The following is a 21,343-nucleotide window of genomic DNA, read 5'->3' as shown; positions in this document are numbered from 1 at the left end:
TGACATTGTATCCTTAACACAAGATATTATCATAATTATGTACTTATGTCATGTAACTTACTCTCATGTTTATAATAAAGAATGAACCCAATGAGCCCCACTTTGTCATGGTGAAGATTTTCATCTCACTTACTAGGCAATGAAGCTAAAACAATAATATGTGTTGAATAATAAAATACATAACAATTTCACCGTCATCGTAATATTCTAGCTAATAATACAAGATTATATATTAGCTTATTTCAATATAACATTACATGATTAGATCAAAACATTGTAATCATGATGAAGTTGTTCGATATAAATTATTCTTGTTACACCGTCCAACATTATCTCTTTATGTCGCGGATAATATATTACCCTGAACGGATATTATACGTATTTTCAACAGGAGAACTGATTGGGAACGGAAAGACACCAAAACACAAAGGCACAATTTCCCACCAACTCCACTATTTCCCATCCCTCGGATCAACTCCAATGGTTAGGCTAAAAGCCAAATTTTTTAGCCCAGAAACAGTTTTTCTGCTCCAACCGTTCTAGGCTAAAATTTTAGCCCGGAATTATTAAAGAATGAATTTAGCCTTTTTTTTTTCTTAAATTAAATTTAATATATGTATATATATATAGACAATCGTAAATTAATTTTATGAACATTTTAATCTAAAAATATTTAAATTCCGATAAATATTGAAAAAAAAAATTTGTGTGAATGTTTGAACAAATACATAGGTATTTATAGAGTTTTTGGGTGAATTTTGAGTTAAATAATTTTTTTTTAATTATTTTAGCCGTTGGATTTAAATTTGGGCTGTTAGATCTTTTTTCTTTTACCTTTAGATTTCATTTATATTCGATCTCAGCCGTTTGATTCAATGTATTTTAAAATAACATATTCTAAAAAAATAATTTTGAATCTGGATCGTTGGATCAACCAATGGTCCTTAAACCCTAGCCATTGGATGTCAATTATAGCCGTTGGGATGATGATGATGGCCGACAACCAGTTGACTACGGGGCCCACCCCTGTCGGGAAAGCATTGCAGGCCCAGTGCGTGGGGCGTGTGCATGTGTGGGCGGGCCGAGAGTGGCCCAAGTTTCAACGAGTCCACTCGCATCGGGAGGGGGGAATTTGGGGAGGTATTTGGCCTAGCTTTGGCATTTGGCTTGGTTGAAGTGGGTTTTGGGGGGGGGGAGGAATTTGGATTTTAGCCCATTGTTGGAGATGGTCTCAAAACAACCAATTATTTTTAATTATTTTATAAAATAAAAAATTCCCTCCTTTTACGATTTCTTTTTAATTTTTTTTTTATATTTTCCTTCACTTTTCCATCACTTCTTTTACTTATACACAAGCATTTCCCAGTTGCCACCTCCTCCGTTGTAGTCAGCAGCCCCCTTTCTTCTACTTCCCTCTCCCTAAACTCTGAAAGGCAGGGAGAGAAAGCGGAAAGCGAAGAGAAAAACCGAATTGCTTGCTGCTCAGTCTCTGTATCGTTGCGAGCTGCAGGGTTTGGACGTTGTAGCGGAGATGGGAACCGGATGGAGGCAGTTGAAGGTTATGCTATGGAAGAATTGACTTCTCAAAGTTCGTCACCCTTTCGTCACCTGCGCCGAGGTCTCTCTCTCTCTCTCTCTCTCTCTCTCTCTCTCCTCATTTCCTTTGTAGTTTTGATCTTAATTTGTTTGCCAATGTTTACAGTCTTAATTTTTCTTCTACTCTTTTACGTGATCATCAGAAATTTGTAGTTTTTTGCCTGTTTTTGTTTGATTTTAGTGCGTAATTCGGTCAGGAATTCGTAATTTTGTTTGTTTTTTTTTATAATTGCTCAGTAATTATAGCAGCATTTGTTCAGTAATTAATTGCTTAGTTATTTATTTATTTATAATTTTTTGTTTTGGCGACATTTGTTTTCCTATTTTTAGGATAACTTTTAAATTAGAGTTGCGCAGAAAATTTCTAAATTAGGTGGACAGATGTAAGCATGTTGATATGGATGTATGGGAAGACGACGACTTGAAAGCATAGGATTTGAAATAAAGTTAGAAGGTTAAATTAGCACATATTACGATAGAATGATCTGACTATGCTGGGTTCTGTGTTCGTCAGATGCACCGTTTAGCAGAGTGACTTAATGAGCAGAGAGCTAGTGCCAGTGGAAAAGAAGACAAGAAAGAACAAAAATAGCGTGAGGTTGGAGGACTAGGATTCATGTTCTAGTCCACCTCAAAATAGTAGGGATCAAGCTATGTTATAGTAAATTGTTGTCGTTGTAGTTTTTTTGTTGTTGTTTGTTTCCTTTGTTCTTCTATACTTCCTTAATTTTAATTTCAAAACTAAATGATGAAATTTTATTCTTTTACTTTTGAACTTTGGTTGCAAAGTGGCAGTTTTTCTTGACGTGTTATCATAATTGTTCCAATTTGAATAATTTCTTTTATATTTATCACTCCTTCATTTTTTGGATAATATTTGTGTATAACACCTGATGAAATCAATCTGAAAATTCCTAATGATTTTCTGCCAGATATTACTGCCTACAGTGGTAATGTTGTTGTTAATAGCTGTGAGGATGCGTGTTGATACACAGATTCATCCAGCGCACCCGTAAGTGTTGACAAACTCTGGCTAATTCTTGTATTGTGTTTATGTTTGAATAGTGTCTACGCTTGCATGTCGTGTGTGTGTTGCGTGCAGGTATGTGCTTGTTACCTGATTCTAGGTATATTTTAAGGGATGTTTTACTTTAAGCAATATTCCCTCAATATTTAATATGTTCAAGGAAAATAAGGGGAAAAAATGAAATGAAAAATCCACGTGGATGTTTTTTATAGAGTCTCTTTTTTTTGTGAGAAGTCTTGTTGCTAAGTTTTACAAGACTTAACCGGGTATATCTGGAATGGGATGTTTATGGAAGTGGGCAAAGGAATATCACCTAATTTTGAACAAGTATTGGAATTATTGTTGAATCAGGAAGAGTTTCTGGCTTTTGCACCAGATACAGAAGAAACAAGGTCAATGATTAACAGACAACAACAACAACAACAACAAAGCCTTTTCCCACTAAGTGGGGTCGGCTATATGAATCCTAGAATGTCATTGCGCTCATTTGTGTCATGTCCTCCGTTAGATCCAAGTACTCAAGTCTTTTCTTAGGGTCTCTTCCAAAGTTTTCCTAGGTCTTCCTCTACTCCTTCGGCCCCGAACCTCTGTCCCGTAGTCACATTTTCGAACCGGAGCGTCAGTAGGCCTTCTTTGCACATGTCCAAACCACCGGAACCGATTTTCTCTCATATTTCCTTCAATTTTGGCTACTCCTACTTTACCTCGGATATCCTAATTCTCAATCTTATCCTTTCTCGTGTGCCCATACATCCCACGAAGCATCCTCATCTCCGCTACACCCATTTTGTGTACGTTGATGCTTCACCGCCCAACATTCTGTGCCATACAACATCGCTGGCCTTATTGCCGTCCTATAAAATTTTCCCTTGAGCTTCAGTGGCCTATGACGGTCACACAACACGCCGGATGCACTCTTACACTTCATCCATCCAGCTTGTATTCTATGGTTGAGATCTCCATCTAATTCTCCGTTCTCTTGCAAGATAGATCCTAGGTAGCGAAAACGGTCACTTTTTGTGATCTTCGCTAGATTACTCCGGTCATTAGTGTGGATAAGTATATAAATGGATAGAGATAGGAAAGCAAACACAAGATGTACGTGGTTCACCCAGATTGGCTACGTCCACGGAATAGAGGAGTTCTCATTAATTGTGAAGGGTTTACACAAGTACATAGGTTCAAGCTCTCCTTTAGTGAGTACAAGTGAATGATTTAGTACAAATGACATTAGGAAATATTGTGGGAGAATGATCTCGTAGCCACGAAACTTCTAAGTACCGGAGTGTGGTATCGTCTTGACTTGCCTTATCTGTCTCATAGGTAGATGTGGCATCTTCTCTGGAAGTACTCTTCCTCCATCCAGGGGTGGTATCTGTAACTGGTGGAGATGCACAAGGTAATGTATCAATTTCACTTGAAGCTTACTTGTAGTTTCATGCTTGGTCAAGCGAGATACAAACCATGTAGTAGGAGTCCCCCAAGTCGCCGAGCTGGGGGATCTGCTGAAAGAGGTGACAGACAAGGTAAGCAATCAGAGCTCCAGCTGATTGTTCACATTCTCCCTATCTTGCAGGCAGCATGAAGGATAAAGAGAAGAAAAATGAGGAGAGATGATATGGGATATTTTTGCTTTTGAAGAAGTAACTTTCCACAGGCTTATTCTTGAACTGGGCTGGAGGGTTTTCTGGTTTCCTCCAGAGTATAAGGCCGACTGAAGAATTTGAGGGTCAAAACAAGTCCATCAAATCTAGAGTACGTTCGACCCTGCTGATATGGGATACTTTTGCTTTTGATAGAGTAGTGGATGTATCGGCACGTGTGCTGTTACGCTTGTCTCCACATGCTTCCTTGTATCCTTCTCACTTGCCCTATCTGTTCCTCAGGCAGATGCGGTATCTTCCCTGGAAGCATAAGATGTTGAAGATGAGTACTCGAGAGCAATGCCAGGTAAGTAATCAGGTAAGGGGTTCCAGGCAGTCAGTTCCTGGCTGGAAGCTTGATTCCAAGTGTTGACTGATTGCTCTCTTTCTCCTTGTCTTGCAGGTAAGAACAAGGCCAAAGGAAAAGACAGGGAAAAAGCATGATATGGGATACTCTTGCTTTTAACCCTGATGATATGAGATATTCTTGCTCTAGTATAGCTTGTTTACAGAGGTATTATCGGGGGGAAAGAAAGCTGAATATTTCGAAAGGCTTTGTTGGGAGTGCCCTCTCAGATAAGAGAAAGGGTTGAGCATTTTTGCAGGTCTGCCTGTCCGTTAGGGATGGAAGTCGACATATATAGGAGTCTCCCTAACATCAAGTAATAATGTTATTCCTTTACCCTGCTTGGTTATAGCACGGTAGTGGGAGCTGCCAGCTTCACATGTTTTAACTCTGTCAGAGCACTTTGAAAAAGTGGTTTGTGGTATCTGGAAAGCTGATGTTGCGTGTGAAGATTACAGACCTGTCGGGGGTCTGGCTCTTGAGATTAGGAGAACGATGCCTCTTCGATTTTTGAGAAAGCAATCCTGCTGGGGGTCTGGCTCTCGAGATTCGGAGAGCGGTGTCTCTTCGATTTTTGAGAAAGTAATCATGTTGGGAGTCTGGCTCTCGAGATTCGGAGGGCCGTGCCTCTTCGATTTTGGAGCAAGCAATCTTGTTGGGAGTGTTTTCTCGAATGTGAGTAAAGGTTGGGCATGTTTGCTAGTCTACCTTGCCACGAAGCACAGAGGTTGACACACAGGGACTTTCCAATTATCCAGCAGTGGTACTGTTCCTTTACCCTCTCTTCGATTTTGAGAAAGTAATCATGTTGGGAGTCTGGCTCTCGAGATTCGGAGGGCGGTGCCTCTTCGATTTTGGAGCAAGCAATCTTGTTGGGAGTGTTTTCTTGAATGTGAGTAAAGGTTGGGCATGTTTGCTAGTCTACCTTGCCACGAAGCACAAAGGTTGACACACAGGGACTTTCCAATTATCCAGCAGTGGTACTGTTCCTTTACCCTCTCTTCGATTTTTGAGAAAGTAACCATGTTGGGAGTCTGGCTCTCGAGATTCGGACGGCGGTGCCTCTTCGATTTTGGAGCAAGCAATCTTGTTAGGAGTGTTTTCTCGAATGTGAGTAAAGGTTGGGCATGTTTGCTAGTCTACCTTGCCACAAAGCACAGAGGTTGACACACCGGGACTTTCCAATTATCCAGCAGTGGTACTGTTCCTTTACCCTTGTGGGTAATAATATGGTAGCTAGACCTTCAAAATTTATGTGTCTAAACTTTGTTAGTGTTGTTTCTTTGCAATTCTTTTACCCTTCTTGGTCAGAGCGATGTAGTGGGAGCTGCAAGCTTCACGTGTCTCAACTTTGTCAGAGAACTTTGGCAAAGTTATCTGTGGTACCCATGAGCTACTGTTGCGTGTGGGAAGTGGGTGATTGAACAGTACGATTCATGTGCTTTCTACTTCGCCAGAAATCTTCGACAGAATGCCCATAATTTCCGCAAAACTGAGTGTGCGTGTGACATGTGCTGACAAGGCTGGAAAAGTAGGTGCCTCTTCGATTTCTGAAATCGGCCCTCGTGGTCTCTGAGCAGCCCAGCTTTTGAGAAAGCAAGCCTCTTCGATTTCTGAGATCGGCCTTTGTGGTCTTTGAGCAGCTCAGCTTTTGAGAAAGCAAACACCTCTTCGATTTCTGAGATCGACCCTCGTGGTCTCTGAGCAGCCCAGCTTTTGAGAAAGCAAACGCCTCTTCGATTTCTGAGCAGGCGCCTTTTCGATTTCTGAAGCTTCGTCGAGTGCAGATTTTTATAGGGGCTGACATTAAGTTCCAAAGCACACTTGAATATCCACCAGTAGAAGCTCCATTCTTGCACTTCTAAGATCTTGATTTGTCCGACCTCTTCTCTCTTCAACACCTTTGAAAATGTCTGGCCCCTCCGACCGTCGTTTTGACTTGAACCTTGTTGAAGAGGCAGCCCCGCCTTCTCCAGACAACATATGGCGCCCATCCTTCGTCTCCCCTACTGGTCCTCTTACCGTTGGGGATTCCGTGATGAAGAATGATATGACCGCTGCGGTAGTGGCCAGGAACCTTCTCACTCCCAAAGATAATAGACTACTTTCCAAACGGTCTGATGAGTTGTCTGTTAAGGATTCTCTGGCTCTCAGTGTTCAGTGTGCAGGTTCTGTGTCTAATATGGCCCAACGCCTATTTGCTCGAACCCGCCAAGTTGAATCATTGGCGGCTGAAGTGATGAGTCTCAAACAGGAGATTAGAGGGCTCAAGCATGAGAATAAACAGTTGCACCGGCTCGCACATGACTATGCTACAAACATGAAGAGGAAGCTTGACCAGATGAAGGAATCTGATGGTCAGGTTTTACTTGATCATCAGAGATTTGTGGGTTTGTTCCAAAGGCATTTATTGCCTTCGTCTTCTGGGGCTGTACCGCGTAATGAAGCTCCAAATGATCAATCTCTGATGCCTCCTCCTTCTAGGGTTTTGTCCAGTACTGAGGCTCCGAATGATCCCCCTCCGGTGCCTTCTCTTTCTGGGGCTCTACCGACTGCTGAGACTTCTCCTAAGCAACCTTTGTGAAGGCTCCCTCTTGTTTGTTTATTTTGACTCAAGTATATGTACATATTTGTAACTTATCGGGGATATCAATAAATAAGCTTTCCTTCATTTCAACGTATTGTGTTAAATACACCAAAGCCTTCTTCGCTAAGTTCTTTGAATTTTCTTTTGTTGAAGCTTGTATGTTGAAGCTTTGTGAGTGGAGCATATAGGTTGAGGTAGTGTTCCCTTAATTTCCCGAGTGAGGAAAACTTCTCGGTTGGAGACTTGGAAAATCCAAGTCACTGAGTGGGATCGGCTATATGAATCTTAGAACGCCATTGTGTTCTGTCATGTGTCATGTCTTCCGTTAGATCCAAGTACTCTTAAGTCTTTTCTTAGGGTCTCTTCCAAAGTTTTCCTAGGTCTTCCTCTGCCCCTTCGGCCCTGAACCTCTGTCCCATAGTCGCATCTTCTAATCGGAGCGTCAGTAGGCCTTCTTTGCACATGTCCAAACCACCGTAACCGATTTTCTCTCATCTTTCCTTCAATTTCGGCTACTCCTACTTTACCCCGGATATCCTCATTCCTAATCTTATCCTTTCTCGTGTGCCCACACATCCAACGAAGCATCCTCATCTCCGCTACACCCATTTTGTGTACGTGTTGATGCTTCACCGCCCAACATTCTGTGCCATACAGCATCGCCGGCCTTATTGCCGTCCTATAAAATTTTCCCTTGAGCTTCAGTGGCATACGGCGGTCACACAACACGCCGGATGCACTCTTCCACTTCATCCATCCAGCTTGTATTCTATGGTTGAGATCTCCATCTAATTCTCCGTTCTTTTGCAAGATAGATCCTAGGTAACGAAAACGGTCGCTCTTTGGTATTTCTTGATCTCCGATCCTCACCCCTAACTCGTTTTGGCCTCCATTTGCACTGAACTTGCACTCCATATATTCTGTCTTTGATCGGCTTAGGCGAAGACCTTTAGATTCCAACACTTCTCTCCAAAGGTTAAGCTTTGCATTTACCCCTTCCTGAGTTTCATCTATCAACACTATATCGTCTGCGAAAAGCATACACTAAGGAATATCACCTTGAATATGTCCTGTTAACTCATCCATTACCAACGCAAAAAGGTAAGGACTTAAGGATGAGCCTTGATGTAATCCTACAGTTATGGGAAAGCTTTCGGTTTGTCCTTCATGAGTTCTTACGGCAGTCTTTGCTCCTTCATACATAACATTCCTTTTCATGTTACTTCCATGTGTTAATATATGATTGTGTTTTTGTGCTACCGTTTAATTGGATGCGTTTTTTTTCTTTAGTGCATCTAAGTTTTGACACCTCTTCTCTATTTGTTTTCAAAATATTGACATTGAATTCTTTGCCTCACATGAATTTTATTTTACTTATATCTAGATAGATTGGATAGTATTGGTCTGTTCCTTATTTTACCCCCAGTTAAATATCAACATGATACTGATTTCAATCGAGCAAAATAATATTGCTAAAGCATACATCTTGGGAACCCTACCCTCCTGCTCTGGCTTTTAAAACAGTGTTTTCATGTAGAGGAATGCTTCATCTTCAGAGAATAATTTTGGGGGGGTAAGGCTAGCCGACATTCACCTCTCCCAGACCCTGCGTAAAGCGGGAGCCTTGTGCACTGGGTACGACGATAAAGAACGATTGTATTAAGGTCAAGGGAAACAAACAAACATCAAGAATACCAAACTGAAACAGAAAACAAAACACTGTTGACATATGGTCCATTCATCAGCAAACTAATGTAGGCAAATTCTTGATTATTTTTATCTCATTTATAGCAATGGTTCAGACACAAACTGGAAACTACTTGGATACACATGATAATGAAAACTAGGTTTGCTGTCTCAAGTGCATTATAGATAAATCTTATTAGTAGTTTCCAATGATTGACCCAGTGTTCGATAGCTGTGTCTACTGTACATTTGAATACAAAATTCTGACTTTTGTTGCCATATAGCTTTCTTAACCGCATTTAAGTGAGGCCTTTGCATAGATCTAGTTTTCTTGTATCAAATAGAGAAATAAAATAACAGATTTCACAATGTGTCCTCCTTTAGTTTCCTTAGCAATGGTTTTCATGGCTCAAGCTAAATAAATCACATTTCATACTTACAGCGTGTTTCTAGACTTTACAAAGATGAACAGGAGCTGGAAACCTACATACGCTCAGATCTCTATGGTACCTGCAACCAAATCACGTAAGTCGATACTTTTGTATCGCATTAAGGATGAATTTTTCTAAACTGAACTTCTGTTATATGGGGACTGAAGGACTATTAAAGACTAGTGAAGAACTTCAAATTTCCAAAATTATTCGTTTTGCTGACTTTCTAGTGCTTGTCAAATGTTTCCTTCTTAATCTCTTTCATTATTGTGGTCACTTGGACTACATGACTGTAGCTTTTTATGCATGCTAGATTGATGTGAATAAGCTTTGAGTCTTGTAAATGATGTTACTGACTGGTGCATTATAGTTTTCCTCTTCTGAATTTGCCTTTGGTTTCCTTGATATGATGCACACATCTGCACGGATTAGATGTGAGGTCTATGATACATGCATGATTTTTGAAATGATTTATTTGATGCACAAATTACAATCTGTTGTGCTATTCCTTTTTAAGTAGTCATCTGACTTATTCTTATAGTTTGAAACGCCTTTTCATTGCTGTTCTGTTTCTCTTATTTGCTAACCATTATTAGCTGGATGGCTTTTTGTTTAATGACTTCAGCCTGTTTGATTCTATGAGACATTGCATTATTGAAATTGGCTGTGTGACTGAGTAAATTCCACTGTTTCTTTAGGAATTGCTCAAATCCAAAAATCAAGGGAGCAGTAGTTTTTCATGATCAAGGTCCTCAATCATTTGATTATAGCATACGTCTTAACCACACATGGGCTTTCTCGGGCTTTGATGTCAAATCCATCATGGACGTGAATGGTCCCTACCTCAATGACCTGGAACTCGGCGTAAATGCTGTACCGACCATGCAGTACAGCTCCAGTGGATTTTTAACTGTATGGTTGCTTCATTCATTGTTCTCTTATTGGTTTTTGTTTTCTTAATTTCACTTGTTCCTTTAGTTGTTGAATGGAGCTTCTTCCTAACTGTATGTCAGTAGCAGGTTTTAATGTTTTATAAAACTTTTTGTAAAGCAAAATATAGTATGTAGACGAAGAAGCTGCGTTTATATGTTTAATGATTATTATTCAATGATAGTGTATCTTCTTAATTTCATCCATATTAAACATGGTTGCTATTTTTCTTCACAAATTATTTTCTGATTGAGCCTTGACAAGTCCCTTTTCTTCATTCTAATTATGGGTGAAACTGCATCAACTATATTTGTGAAAATACACGTCCATTTTTCTAATGCCTTCGTACAACTGCAGCTCCAGCAAGTACTGGATTCGTTTATTATTTTTGTGGCCCAACAATCTGACACCAAAGATATAGAACTTTCTTCATCGGCATCACTGTCCTCTGGTGAACCTTCCTTTGTCAGCTTTCCATGGATGCTTTACGGCCCATCAAACATTCAAATAGTGCCGTTTCCAAGTCGTGAATACACTGATGATGAGTTCCAGTCCATCATAAAAACTGTGATGGGTGTATTGTATGTATACCTTGAGTTTTGTATATCTACATTGCTTTTATAATTTTGTATATCTGGTTGGGAGTCAATATTTGTTAGTTTAGATGTTCTGACAAGCTCTATTTGGTTGATCTGGAACTTGGATGAGCAGGTATCTTCTGGGATTCCTCTACCCAATTTCTCGGTTGATCAGCTATTCAGTGTTTGAGAAGGTCTGGTAACTGTTATGATAACTCTAATTGGAATAAAGTTGATCATTTACCTTAGTCACCATATTGTTTCTGTTTACTTATGTATTCTATCTTTTTTAATGGTTTGGGCCAAAGCGTCATTCTTCATACTTTATGTTTATTTGTATGTTTTGGATTAAAATCTTTGGACTGCAGCCCCTTTTTCTTTGTAATGTAAGGTCTTTATATGATGGGTCTGAAAGGTGGGATATTCCACCTCTCATGGTTCATTACATATGCTTTGCGGGTTTGTTCTCTGTTCTTTGTATTTTCATTGAATTTCCACTTTCCATGCTCTTTGCATTTGTGGCTGAGATTTTGGATGCACTTCAATTTTTTAACTCTCAGTGCTTTTGCTTTTCAGGATAGAAATCTAACTATTGTTGCATGGATCTAGTATTTGCAATGTTACAAAATTATAGGGTCTTAGCATTGGTCATTTTTTTGGTGAATAGAGAGGGTGAAGACATCCTAGAAGAAACTAATACATAGCGTTAATAACAATAGAGCGGCCCATAGGAGCACCGACAAGATCATCCGTTAGATGTTGCATAAGCCATGGGGGAGGAAACTGAAAAGAATACAACCCAAGGTCCAAATTGTAGCTCCATTTGGCTAATTGATCTGCAACACTGTTCAATTCCCTAAAAATATGCTTTAGCATTGATCAATTTACAAGGCAAGGAAATGTGTCCTTTGATTGCTTAAGCGTATAGGGGTCTATCGGTGCAAGTCATCTGAACACCATGATTGATGAGTACGTAGGTAGGTTAGGTGCACCTCTCACCCGGTGGGAAGTAATGAGGCTAGTAAAAGATTAAGTGCTGCAGAACATAAAGTGTACACAGGTTTTTGGTTGAATATTCGATGATCTCCATTGATCTCAGTATAAGGTATTTATACAATTTCACAAAGACTTTACAGGCGTTGACAAACTGTACAAGGAAAGATTTTACAATTGAATATGTGCTTACAATTAGGAAGCTTAATAAGGTAAATGAATGTGATCATGATTTCATGGGCTAATGAGCTTGATTCCCCCCATCTTGTCTATCACACCCCCGCAAGCTGATGGGGCAAAGAAGCACAGGAAGCTTGGATAGGAGATAGCGAAAACGAGTAACGGATAGGCCCTTGGTAAAGATGTCAGCAATTTGATCATGGGTAGAAAGATAAAGGACTTGTAGCTCGTTACGAACTACCTTTTCACGAACATAGTGATAATCCACCTCAACATGACAAGTACGGGCATGAAAAACAGGATTTGAGGCTAAGGATATGGCGCTAATATTATCACAATGGACTGTTGGACAATACAGCGGAAGGCAAAGATCATGAAAAAGCTTACGGAACCATGAAATTGCAACAGCAGTGTAGGCAAGCTGGCGTTATTCCACTTCGGTACTTGAACGGGAAACCCCACCTTGTTTCTTGGAGCTCCAAGAGACAAGGTTTGAACCAATATAAATGCAATATCCACCAGTGGAACGCCGGTCATCAGGATCGCCGGCATAATTGTCATCAGAATAAGCAGTGAGAATAATGGAGCTAGGTTTATATGTAATATCGTGAAAGAGAGTACCAACCAAATATCGTAGGATACATTTGGCAGCCAACCAATGGATAGAAGTGGGTTGATGCATAAATTGACACACTTGGTTGACCGCAAATGCAATGTTAGGACGAGTGAGAGTAAGGTATTGAAGAGCACCTACAACACTTCAGTATTCTGTCGGATCAGGAAGAGGGTCTCCATCTTGAAGGCTAAGCCTGCGACCACTAACAACGGGGGTATGAACAAGTTTATCTGCTGCCATTTTGGTACGCAATAGAAGATCCTGCACATACTTTGTTGAGAAAGACATAAGCCATCCGATGTCCGGACAATCTCCATGCCGAGGAAATAATTAGCAGGGCCTAAATCTTTCATAGCGAAGTGACGTCCTAAGTCAGCAATCAACCGAGCAATATGAGACAAATCATTCCCTGTGACCAAAATATCATTGACATCGATAAGCAGAAAAATGCGTATGGGGCCATTAAGATAAATGAAAAGAGATGTGTCAGCCTGAGATTGTGTGAAACCCAAGTCTTCCAAGTGCAAAGAGAAACATTGAAACCACGCCCGAGGGGCTTGTTTGAGGCCATAAAGAGATCGCTGAAGTGTACAAACATGATCAAGGAATTGAGAATCACAAAACCATTTGGCTGGCGCATATAGACTTCTTTAGATAAAAAACCATGTAAAAATGCATTTTGAATGTCAAGTTGACAAACAGGCCACCGAAACTGAACGGAAAGTGCAAGGATGAGACGAATGGTGGAATGGTTGACCATGGGGCTAAAGGTTTCACCATAATCGAGTCTAGGCTGCTGATGGAATCCATTTGCAACAAGGTGGGCTTTGAAACGTTGAATAGAGCCATCAAAGTTCCTCTTGATACGGAAGACCCATTTGTTTGGCAAAATGTTCATTGAATGAGTATGGGGAACAAGGACCCAGGTACGGGCTCGTTGAAGAGCATTGAATTCATCTACCATGGCTTGACGCCACTCAGGAAATTTGTTTGCTTGACTGAAACAAGTAGGCTCAATGAAAGTATTAGTAGGTACAGAATAATCCGCATAATGAGCACATTTGGAATTAGACTTAAGATTACCAGCTTTACGCCGAGTCACCATGGGGTGAGCATTCGTGGCTCTTACCGAAGACGTGGCGGGGATAGGTGGTTGTCTTGAGTAACTTGGAGAAACAGGTTGGGAATGTGTAATTAAATCAGTAACGGGAAATGGTGCAAGGCCTGCAGGACGATAGGTTTTACGGTGATAAACTTGTAGAGGAGCAGATGCATTTGGACGATGAGTCAAGGGCTCTGATACCATAAAAAATTAACTGATGCAGAACATAAAGTACACACGGGTTTTTGGTTGAATATTCAATGATCTCCATTGATCTCAGTATAAGGTATTTATACAATTTCACAGAGACTTTACAGGCGTTGACAAATTGTACAAGGAAAGATTTTACAATTGAATATGTGCATACAATTATGAAGCTAATAAGGTAAATGAATGTGATCATGATTTCAAAGGCTGATGAGTTTGATTCCCTCCATCTTGTCTATCAGCTAGCCCCACCCCTTGAATGAAAAAGTAGTGGGGCCCCCTTCCTGCATATGCACCTTTAATTTAGATTATTTCCATTTTTTTAAATGGAGAATTTTTCTAAAAAAATCTCTGGCAAAACAAAACGAAATTCGAAAAAAAAGAAAGAAGAGAAAGAAAGGGAAGTTTTGTCTTTCTTTCAATCAAAATAAGAGAACAAAGAAACCCCTCAAAAATTGAAGTTAGATAAAGAAGTTAACGTAAGAACTAGCGCTAGACTTCTTCCCCCCTTTCTTGGTACTTAAATGTATTTATGTGAAGTAGGTGGAGTTCATCAAATGATTAGATGCTTAAGAAGTCCAACTCAATCTCCCGACCATTTTGATTTTAGTTTATAATGAAAAAGTAACTATGTCCAAGTAGTTATGTTGTATTTATGGTTGCTGATTGTTGCAAACAATGGTTTTTGGGTGCTTAGGGAATCAGTTTCGTTTTATATTTTTATATTTTTACATTTTTTGGTAAGTACATCAAAATATTAAGTTGTTACAAGTACCCTTGTGAACAAGGAATCCACACTCAATACATGAACAACAAAACTCTAAAAGCTGCCTAAATTTAGTAAGTTAAAATATCTGAGTTCTAGTCCAACAGAAAATCTGACAAGGAAGACTCTCTGATCTCTACAGTAACTGAGGCCGCTGAGGCTGACAAAAAATTAATTTGATCCTATAGTTCATCCACAACCCTGAATAATCCAAAAGAATCTGGCTATCTCATCTCATTTATGTGACCCTCAAATTTCCATGTGAGGAAGCTTCTCTGTTAAATCTTATTGCGATTTCCTACTCAAAAACAGTGCAAACAGGGTTTTTCAGGTTCAAGGCATGGTTTGGAAATCTAAAGTTCCTAATAAAGTGAAGGTTTTTACTTGGTTAGTGGCTCATGGGAAAGTTAACACTTTGTGACATGCTCCAAAAATAGACCTAATTCATGTCTACAACCTGAATGGTGCTTTTTAGGCCAGAAGAGTTCAGAGTCTGTTGGTCGTTTGTTTCTTCACCATCCGGTGGCTTTAAATCTATGGTTTAAGTTGTTTTAGGGAGTTTGGTATCAGTTGGGTTTTACCCAGGGATTGTTATTCTTTTATGGTAGAGAAGCATAAATTACCAGGAAAGGGGAAGAAACCAAGGTCTTAAACCTTTTGAAGTCAGCTCTGTGGACTTGGAAAATCTTTGCCGACTTATTCAAGAATGGCTTTCATCTGTTCCATCCCATCCAAGGTGCTTACTTGATGGCCTTGAAGTTTGCATTGGGGCCATCGACTCCATTGTGGCTGAAAATGCCACAGTGGCAGAGATTAGTTTGTCGCGAGATATGATAATTATGATTGGACGATGGATTGGCAATGAAGAAAGAATAAAGACACTATTATCTCCGCTGCCAATTTCTGATGGGGTGATTGGTGAACAGTTGATTGAGCAGTTGGTTCGAGACAGTATGAAGGATACATGCACTGATTAATGTGTGTTCATTTAATTTCAAATTTTGTCTTGGACTTCTTACTTTGTTGGAAAATTTGGATGGACATAAACTGCTGTACAATTTTTGCCATATTTTCCTGACGGTTTGATGACTTAAAGATGTCAGAAAGTTCCCGGGGCTTAGGGTTAAATTTTCTTTATTTCTTTGTTGTTTCTTCTTTGCCGTGCTATATTTTTTCCTTACTCTCGGATGTTGTGCAGGGGTATACCATTGCCAATATTTTCCTAGTGGTGGCTGTCCAATGAGAAGTTTTCAGCAATTGAATCGTTTGTCCTCGCATCATTTCCTGGTGCAATATTCCAGGGGTTTAATGGCTTGAGTGCTAAATATCAGGTAAAATTTATCTTGGATTAATGTTACAGATAATAGTTCTTGTTGATTTCATTTGTGTAGATAATGGAATTTAAAGAAGATAAGAAAAGATCTTAATCTCCGTTCTGCTGTCTAGTCCATATCCATCAAGCATTCAATGTTTTAAAAGACAAAAATACTTTGGATAATGCAAACTGCCTCATATTTCGGATACGTTTAGGTCCATAACACTCACTCTCAGTCTAAATGCTCAGACTGTTAGCTTGTAGCTAACCAATATGTGGGCTACAGGGGAACACGAATAGTGTCTATGAGTGTGTGCGAGTGTGTGTCGGCCACATATGAAGGAGAATAGCTTTCACAGTGGTCATGCGTTCATTAACACGCTAAAGTACTGTCTTTCTTTAGTTTTCTGAAGTTAGCTTCCTTAACTTCTTGTCAACTACCGCTGTGGTGTGGGCGATTCTTGTTAATTGTGGCTTTTATGAAGTGTACCCAAGTAGTGTCAGTTTGTTGAAATAGTTCTCAAAAATGTCGTCCACAGTTACACATTGCCTACTTTTGTTATTTCGTTTTCACTGTTTTCATTTCATAGAAAAGTTTGAGAATTTGGATTCCAGAGAGACATTCTCAAATCTTGAAAATGCAAGATTCAATTTCTTCTTTTTTGTTTTGCAAAGCAGTCCTCTTGAAAGCCGTACAATAAAATGCTAGGAGGTTGGACCCTAATCCATTTCATGTTCTCACCCCTAGCCCTGAATTCTTGATTTCTGGTTAGCGTGGGGCAAGGTACGTCCCTTTTGAGTGTTTTAGATTCCCAGGTCGAGTTACCTTTTCTTGGACCGATGTAAGCCTCTCTACTTAACGATGGCCAGTAGGATAAATGTGGATCGGGGGTCTCTTGGATTCACCTGTGGCTCTAACAAGATTGACATGCGCGTATTTTAAGTATGGATAGCAACTTGTAATCTATCACAACTTTCATTGCAGTTGCCATATCGACAGGGCCTCTCGCTTGCAGATGTCTTTGGGCACCTTGAACGGAACAAGTGAATTTCGTCATACCTTTTCTGTCTGTTCATATTTCTTCATGCTCAATCTGACCAGTGCTGTTTATAATCTCTCTTTTCCGCCCTTAGGGTTGAGACCATCATAGAGGCTTTGTAAATACCAGAAACGGCGTATTGTACGTAACTTCAAACTTGGGTGAAATGTAATCTGTTACGAAATTACAGATTGACAGTTGTACCCATCATATCGTACTCGATGACGACACGACATGCTGATGCACGGAAATGCCGAAAGTTGTACATTCTATTATTACTTAAAATCCGTACCTAGTAGTCAAATGGCTACAGATCCTTTGTGTACAGAACTTTCAAGTGCAGAGAATAACTTAACTCTAGCATCACGTTTGACAAGGATTAGAACTAATTAATCCAAAAAGAAAAACAGTCAGCAGATTAACAAAATAAATCAAACTAAATTAGAAAATGAAAGCGCAACCTGTTGTATGTTTCTTCTTCTCACTTCATGGCTTTTAGGGATGAAGGCCTTCTTCTTTGTTAGATGAGAAGCATAGAGCCAAAAGGAAGCAATGGAAGCCAACAAGAAAGTGGGGGAGAGAAGAGAGAAGAAAAGGAGAAAAACCAGAAAAAACCAGTCGGAGAAGGAGGTGGCTGTGGGAAGGGGAAGGGGAAGGGGAAGAGGCTAGGAGGAAGGGAGAGAAAAGGAGAGAGAGGCTTCCTTTGCCATTTCCCAGTGTTTATCGTCATTCTCTCGGCGTTTATCGTCGTTTTCCCGGCGTTCTTAGCCGTTTTCCCGTTCCTCTCCCACCTAATTTTCTCGCCCATGCTTTCCTATATCCCACTTCTTTTTTTTTTGGTCAATTCCTATATCCCACTTCTTACTAAGCCATAAGCTTGTTCTTCAAGTGCTTGACCCGATTGGTTCCCTGGATCCATATGGGCAATTTTGAAAACTAGCCATATTTTGCACCACAAAATGATTTTTAACCAACCTTTTATTATTCTTACAAATTTAACCAAAAACTCATGCAAAAGTACTAAATTACCCCCTCCCTTCTTCTTTTATCTCTTCCCCCTCTCAAATCCCATCAATCCACCATAACCCACCCCAACCCAACTCAACATGCTCCCAAATCCACCACCACCATTGCCGCCGCCATATCTTGCTCTGTTACCCAATTTGGAAATCAAATTAAAGTTTAACCTTTCTATGCTTGCATTTTGATGGTTGGATGTTGTATTCAGTTTTGACTCTGTTACTCTTTTGTGGTAGAGTAAACTCTATGAATATCACTTTTCCTCTTCATGTTTGTCATTCTTCTCCATTTTGTGAATGTGCTGTTAGTTTTGTTGGTGATGAGGACAATTATGATGTTTCTTGCCATTGCTTCCATGGCTTTTGTTGGAATGGTTTACAAAAATGAGAACTCAAAGTATGCAGAAATGCTTTAATGGAGGCAAATTAGAACAACCTATGATTCTTATTTATTCCACATATCATATAAAACGATGAGATGAAAAATTGCAGATTTAGATGCATTTTCAAAAATCTTCTATCGTACGGAGAGAGCGAGATATGGTGGTAGTGTCGGTCGTATCGGGTGCCACGATGGTGGTGATGGATTTGCAAAAAGGGATGGAGTAGGGTGGAGTGAACTGTGGAGTGGACTGTGGAGTCGAAGAGGAAGGAGAAAGAGACAAGGGAGAAGGGAAGGGGGCATTTTAGAATTTTTGCATGGATTTTTTGTTAAATTTGTAAGAAATGTAAAGCGTAGGTTAAAAATAATTTCAAGGTACAAAATATGATTATTTATCAAATTTTCCTGATTCACATCCCATAGCTCCTTACCATATATACCGTCATGCAAGGTTCTAAAAGATGTTAGGCGCTAATCGGGTGGCGGGTTAGGGCCTAGTGCCTAAGCGAGACTTAGGCGGATTTAAGTAAATCTGTTATATTTCATATAATTAAGTATCTGTTTTGTACTTAAAATATATATAATTACATCATAAATTACAAAATAGAATGACATATATATTATGAAATATTGAAACATAATGAAAACCTGGGGAACAAGCATATAATGTGTGTTCATTTAAGTATTCAACAAGTCTCTTACAATTTATTAAAAGAAATGAAAGTTATCTATTTTTTATCTACGTAAGTCGCAATCTAGGCGAGTGTCTAGGTAGTCTAGGCGTATTTTTTAAATTTTCAAATGCCTAGACATTAATCGGGGCAATGTCCAACCGCCTAGCCTAGGCGGGGATTTTTATAACAGTGCCACCATGACAAAAAATTTAGGTGAAGTGTGGAACGATTTGCATTGTAACAATGGTGTTTTACACACCCCCTTCAACCCTCCCCTTTTTCTTTTTTTGTTTTGTTTGGTCTCTTGGTTCTCTTTGCAGGTGGTGTTGTCTGCATTTTGGATCTCGGGGGTTTGATTTGGTTTGGCATTTCAAGCTTAATCTTAGGGTTTGTGAGCGGATTTGGATGTGGTGTAAGCATGGAGTGCGGAACGGGTGCGGTGGGCTGTTCTCCGGTGTTAGAGATTAAGATTTTCTTTTCTTGCTTTGTTGCTTTTGCTGGGCTTAAGTTTGTTTGGCCTTCCCTAGTTGTTTTAGGTTGTAGCTCATCATTTGCTTTGGCCTTTTGTTGTATTTCCTTTCTTAACTTTTGTACTTGTTCTTTCTTTTAATGAATTTCCCTGTTTCAATGAAAAAAGAAGAAGAAGAGATGTTTTGCATTTGTCTGCACTATTTTGATGGTAAGAAGTCAGATTTACGCACAACTTTCACACGCACTTAAACACAAACGTTATCTATTGACCGCTTCCAATAGTGACACTCATATTCTCTACTTCTCTCAAGCCATCCCATAGCACTAGAACATACAACAACACTCGGAGCATATATGCATTGTACCCAGTCCAGACTCCATCCAAGTTTTGATACCAACAATGTTATCAATTTAAAAACTTCTTCTTGTTCCACAAGAATGCATAATTAGTTTTTGACAAGCCCCTTAAAACCCAGGCCTTCTAAGCTGAAGAGCTCGCCACCTATAAGGCGGCTCAAGGTGAACATTGACAGTGCCTAGAGCAAAGATCTCGAGATGGGAGGTACTGGAATTATGGTGCATGACTAACATGGAAATTTTGTTGGAGGAGTTGCGAAGAACTTCAGTTTTGTTCCCTCCCCTCTTCATGCCGAGACTTTAGCTTTTAGGGAAGGCTTGGTTTTGGTGTTGACGAGGGGTTTCACAATGTTACTTTCGAGAGTGACTAGCTTTAGATCATTTCCGTGATGAGGAATATCGTCACTAATATGTCTCCTATTGGACATACTATTGAGGATTCTAAAGCTTTGTTGCCAAGGATCACTAAAGCTTTTGTGTAGCCCATCGCCTAGCCCGTTATTAACTTAGTGTTGTTAGTCCTTGTCTTTGGTTAGATACCCCTCCTGACACCTATGTACTTCTGGAGGATGGTCATTCATTGTAATTGGACCAACTCTTTTTCTCTCCTTTTGTTTTCTTTTTTTTGAGAGATTTTATAAGATTTATAGAATCCACAACTCTGGTATGGATTTTGAAGTTTTGTATAGACTTTTGTTTATAAATTTTTATAGACATTGTTATCACAATGTCACTTATCTAGATTATTTTATTTTATTTTTTTGAAATATCAAAACACAAAAGAAAAACATTTTCTCATCCGCATCCTTAGTACTATGGGTAGGCAAATGGGTCCTGGACCTGCGGTTGGGGCGGGTACTAGCGGGTTAGGACGGGTATTAGCGATTTGGGGTGGGTTCAAGTCAGGGCCAAATTTGGCAGAGATGAAATGGGACAGGGCAAGGCGGGTTTAAAGTTAACTACGGGGCAGGGTTGGTCTATAACTTAAGAACCACGGGCCCCGGAACACCCTGTTTATAAATAACTTAATCATCAGTAATTCTTTAATCCTCACCATCATATTGGATTAGGGTTTTTATTTTTCATTCAATTTTAGTTTAGTGACTTCAATCTCGACTCCCCCCACTTGCCACCATTTCTCGTTCTCTCTCCCACCACCCCTCGACAGACTCGACTCCCTGAGGTTGAGGCTGCGAGTCTGAGAGTCTGAGATTGATAGCTTCACCTCACCATCTGAGACCGAATTTGCTCATATTTAATTATGTTTTAAACTCAATCAAGCCAGTTAAAATAAAAGAAATCTTGCTCAAATCCAACTCCACCTCAATTCGATCATTTATCGGTTTGGGTTGGGTTGATTCTTTACTCATCTATGTCAATCTAAATCCAACCTGATT

At 39.7% G+C, this 21,343-nt stretch overlaps 1 protein-coding gene across 12 annotated transcripts; it reads left to right on the top strand.

The window, feature by feature from the left end:
• Positions 1–1,371: 1,371 nt before the first annotated feature.
• Positions 1,372–19,411, top strand: LOC126600692 (ABC transporter A family member 1-like). Of its 12 annotated transcripts, XR_007615520.1 has the most exons (9): positions 1,372–1,588; positions 2,111–2,194; positions 2,529–2,608; positions 9,328–9,410; positions 10,015–10,228; positions 10,604–10,827; positions 10,958–11,018; positions 15,887–16,019; positions 16,989–17,248. XR_007615520.1 is itself a non-coding variant. In XM_050267310.1 (6 exons), exons 3-6 carry the CDS (start codon positions 10,139–10,141, stop codon positions 15,929–15,931), a joined length of 420 nt encoding a protein of 139 aa, XP_050123267.1. In that variant the 5' UTR covers positions 1,372–2,608; positions 9,328–9,410; positions 10,015–10,138; the 3' UTR covers positions 15,932–16,119. The 12 variants fall into 12 exon arrangements, 1 of the variants encoding a protein (XP_050123267.1); XR_007615519.1 differs by lacking the exon at positions 2,111–2,194; XR_007615518.1 differs by having other exon boundaries at positions 2,111–2,608.
• Positions 19,412–21,343: the final 1,932 nt, after the last annotated feature.

Source organism: Malus sylvestris, chromosome 14 (assembly GCF_916048215.2).
Source record: "Malus sylvestris chromosome 14, drMalSylv7.2, whole genome shotgun sequence".
In the NCBI taxonomy this organism is placed as follows: domain Eukaryota; kingdom Viridiplantae; phylum Streptophyta; class Magnoliopsida; order Rosales; family Rosaceae; genus Malus; species Malus sylvestris.
The sequence above is the reverse complement of the archived record's forward strand: the minus strand, read 5'-3'. Positions and strand labels throughout refer to the sequence as shown.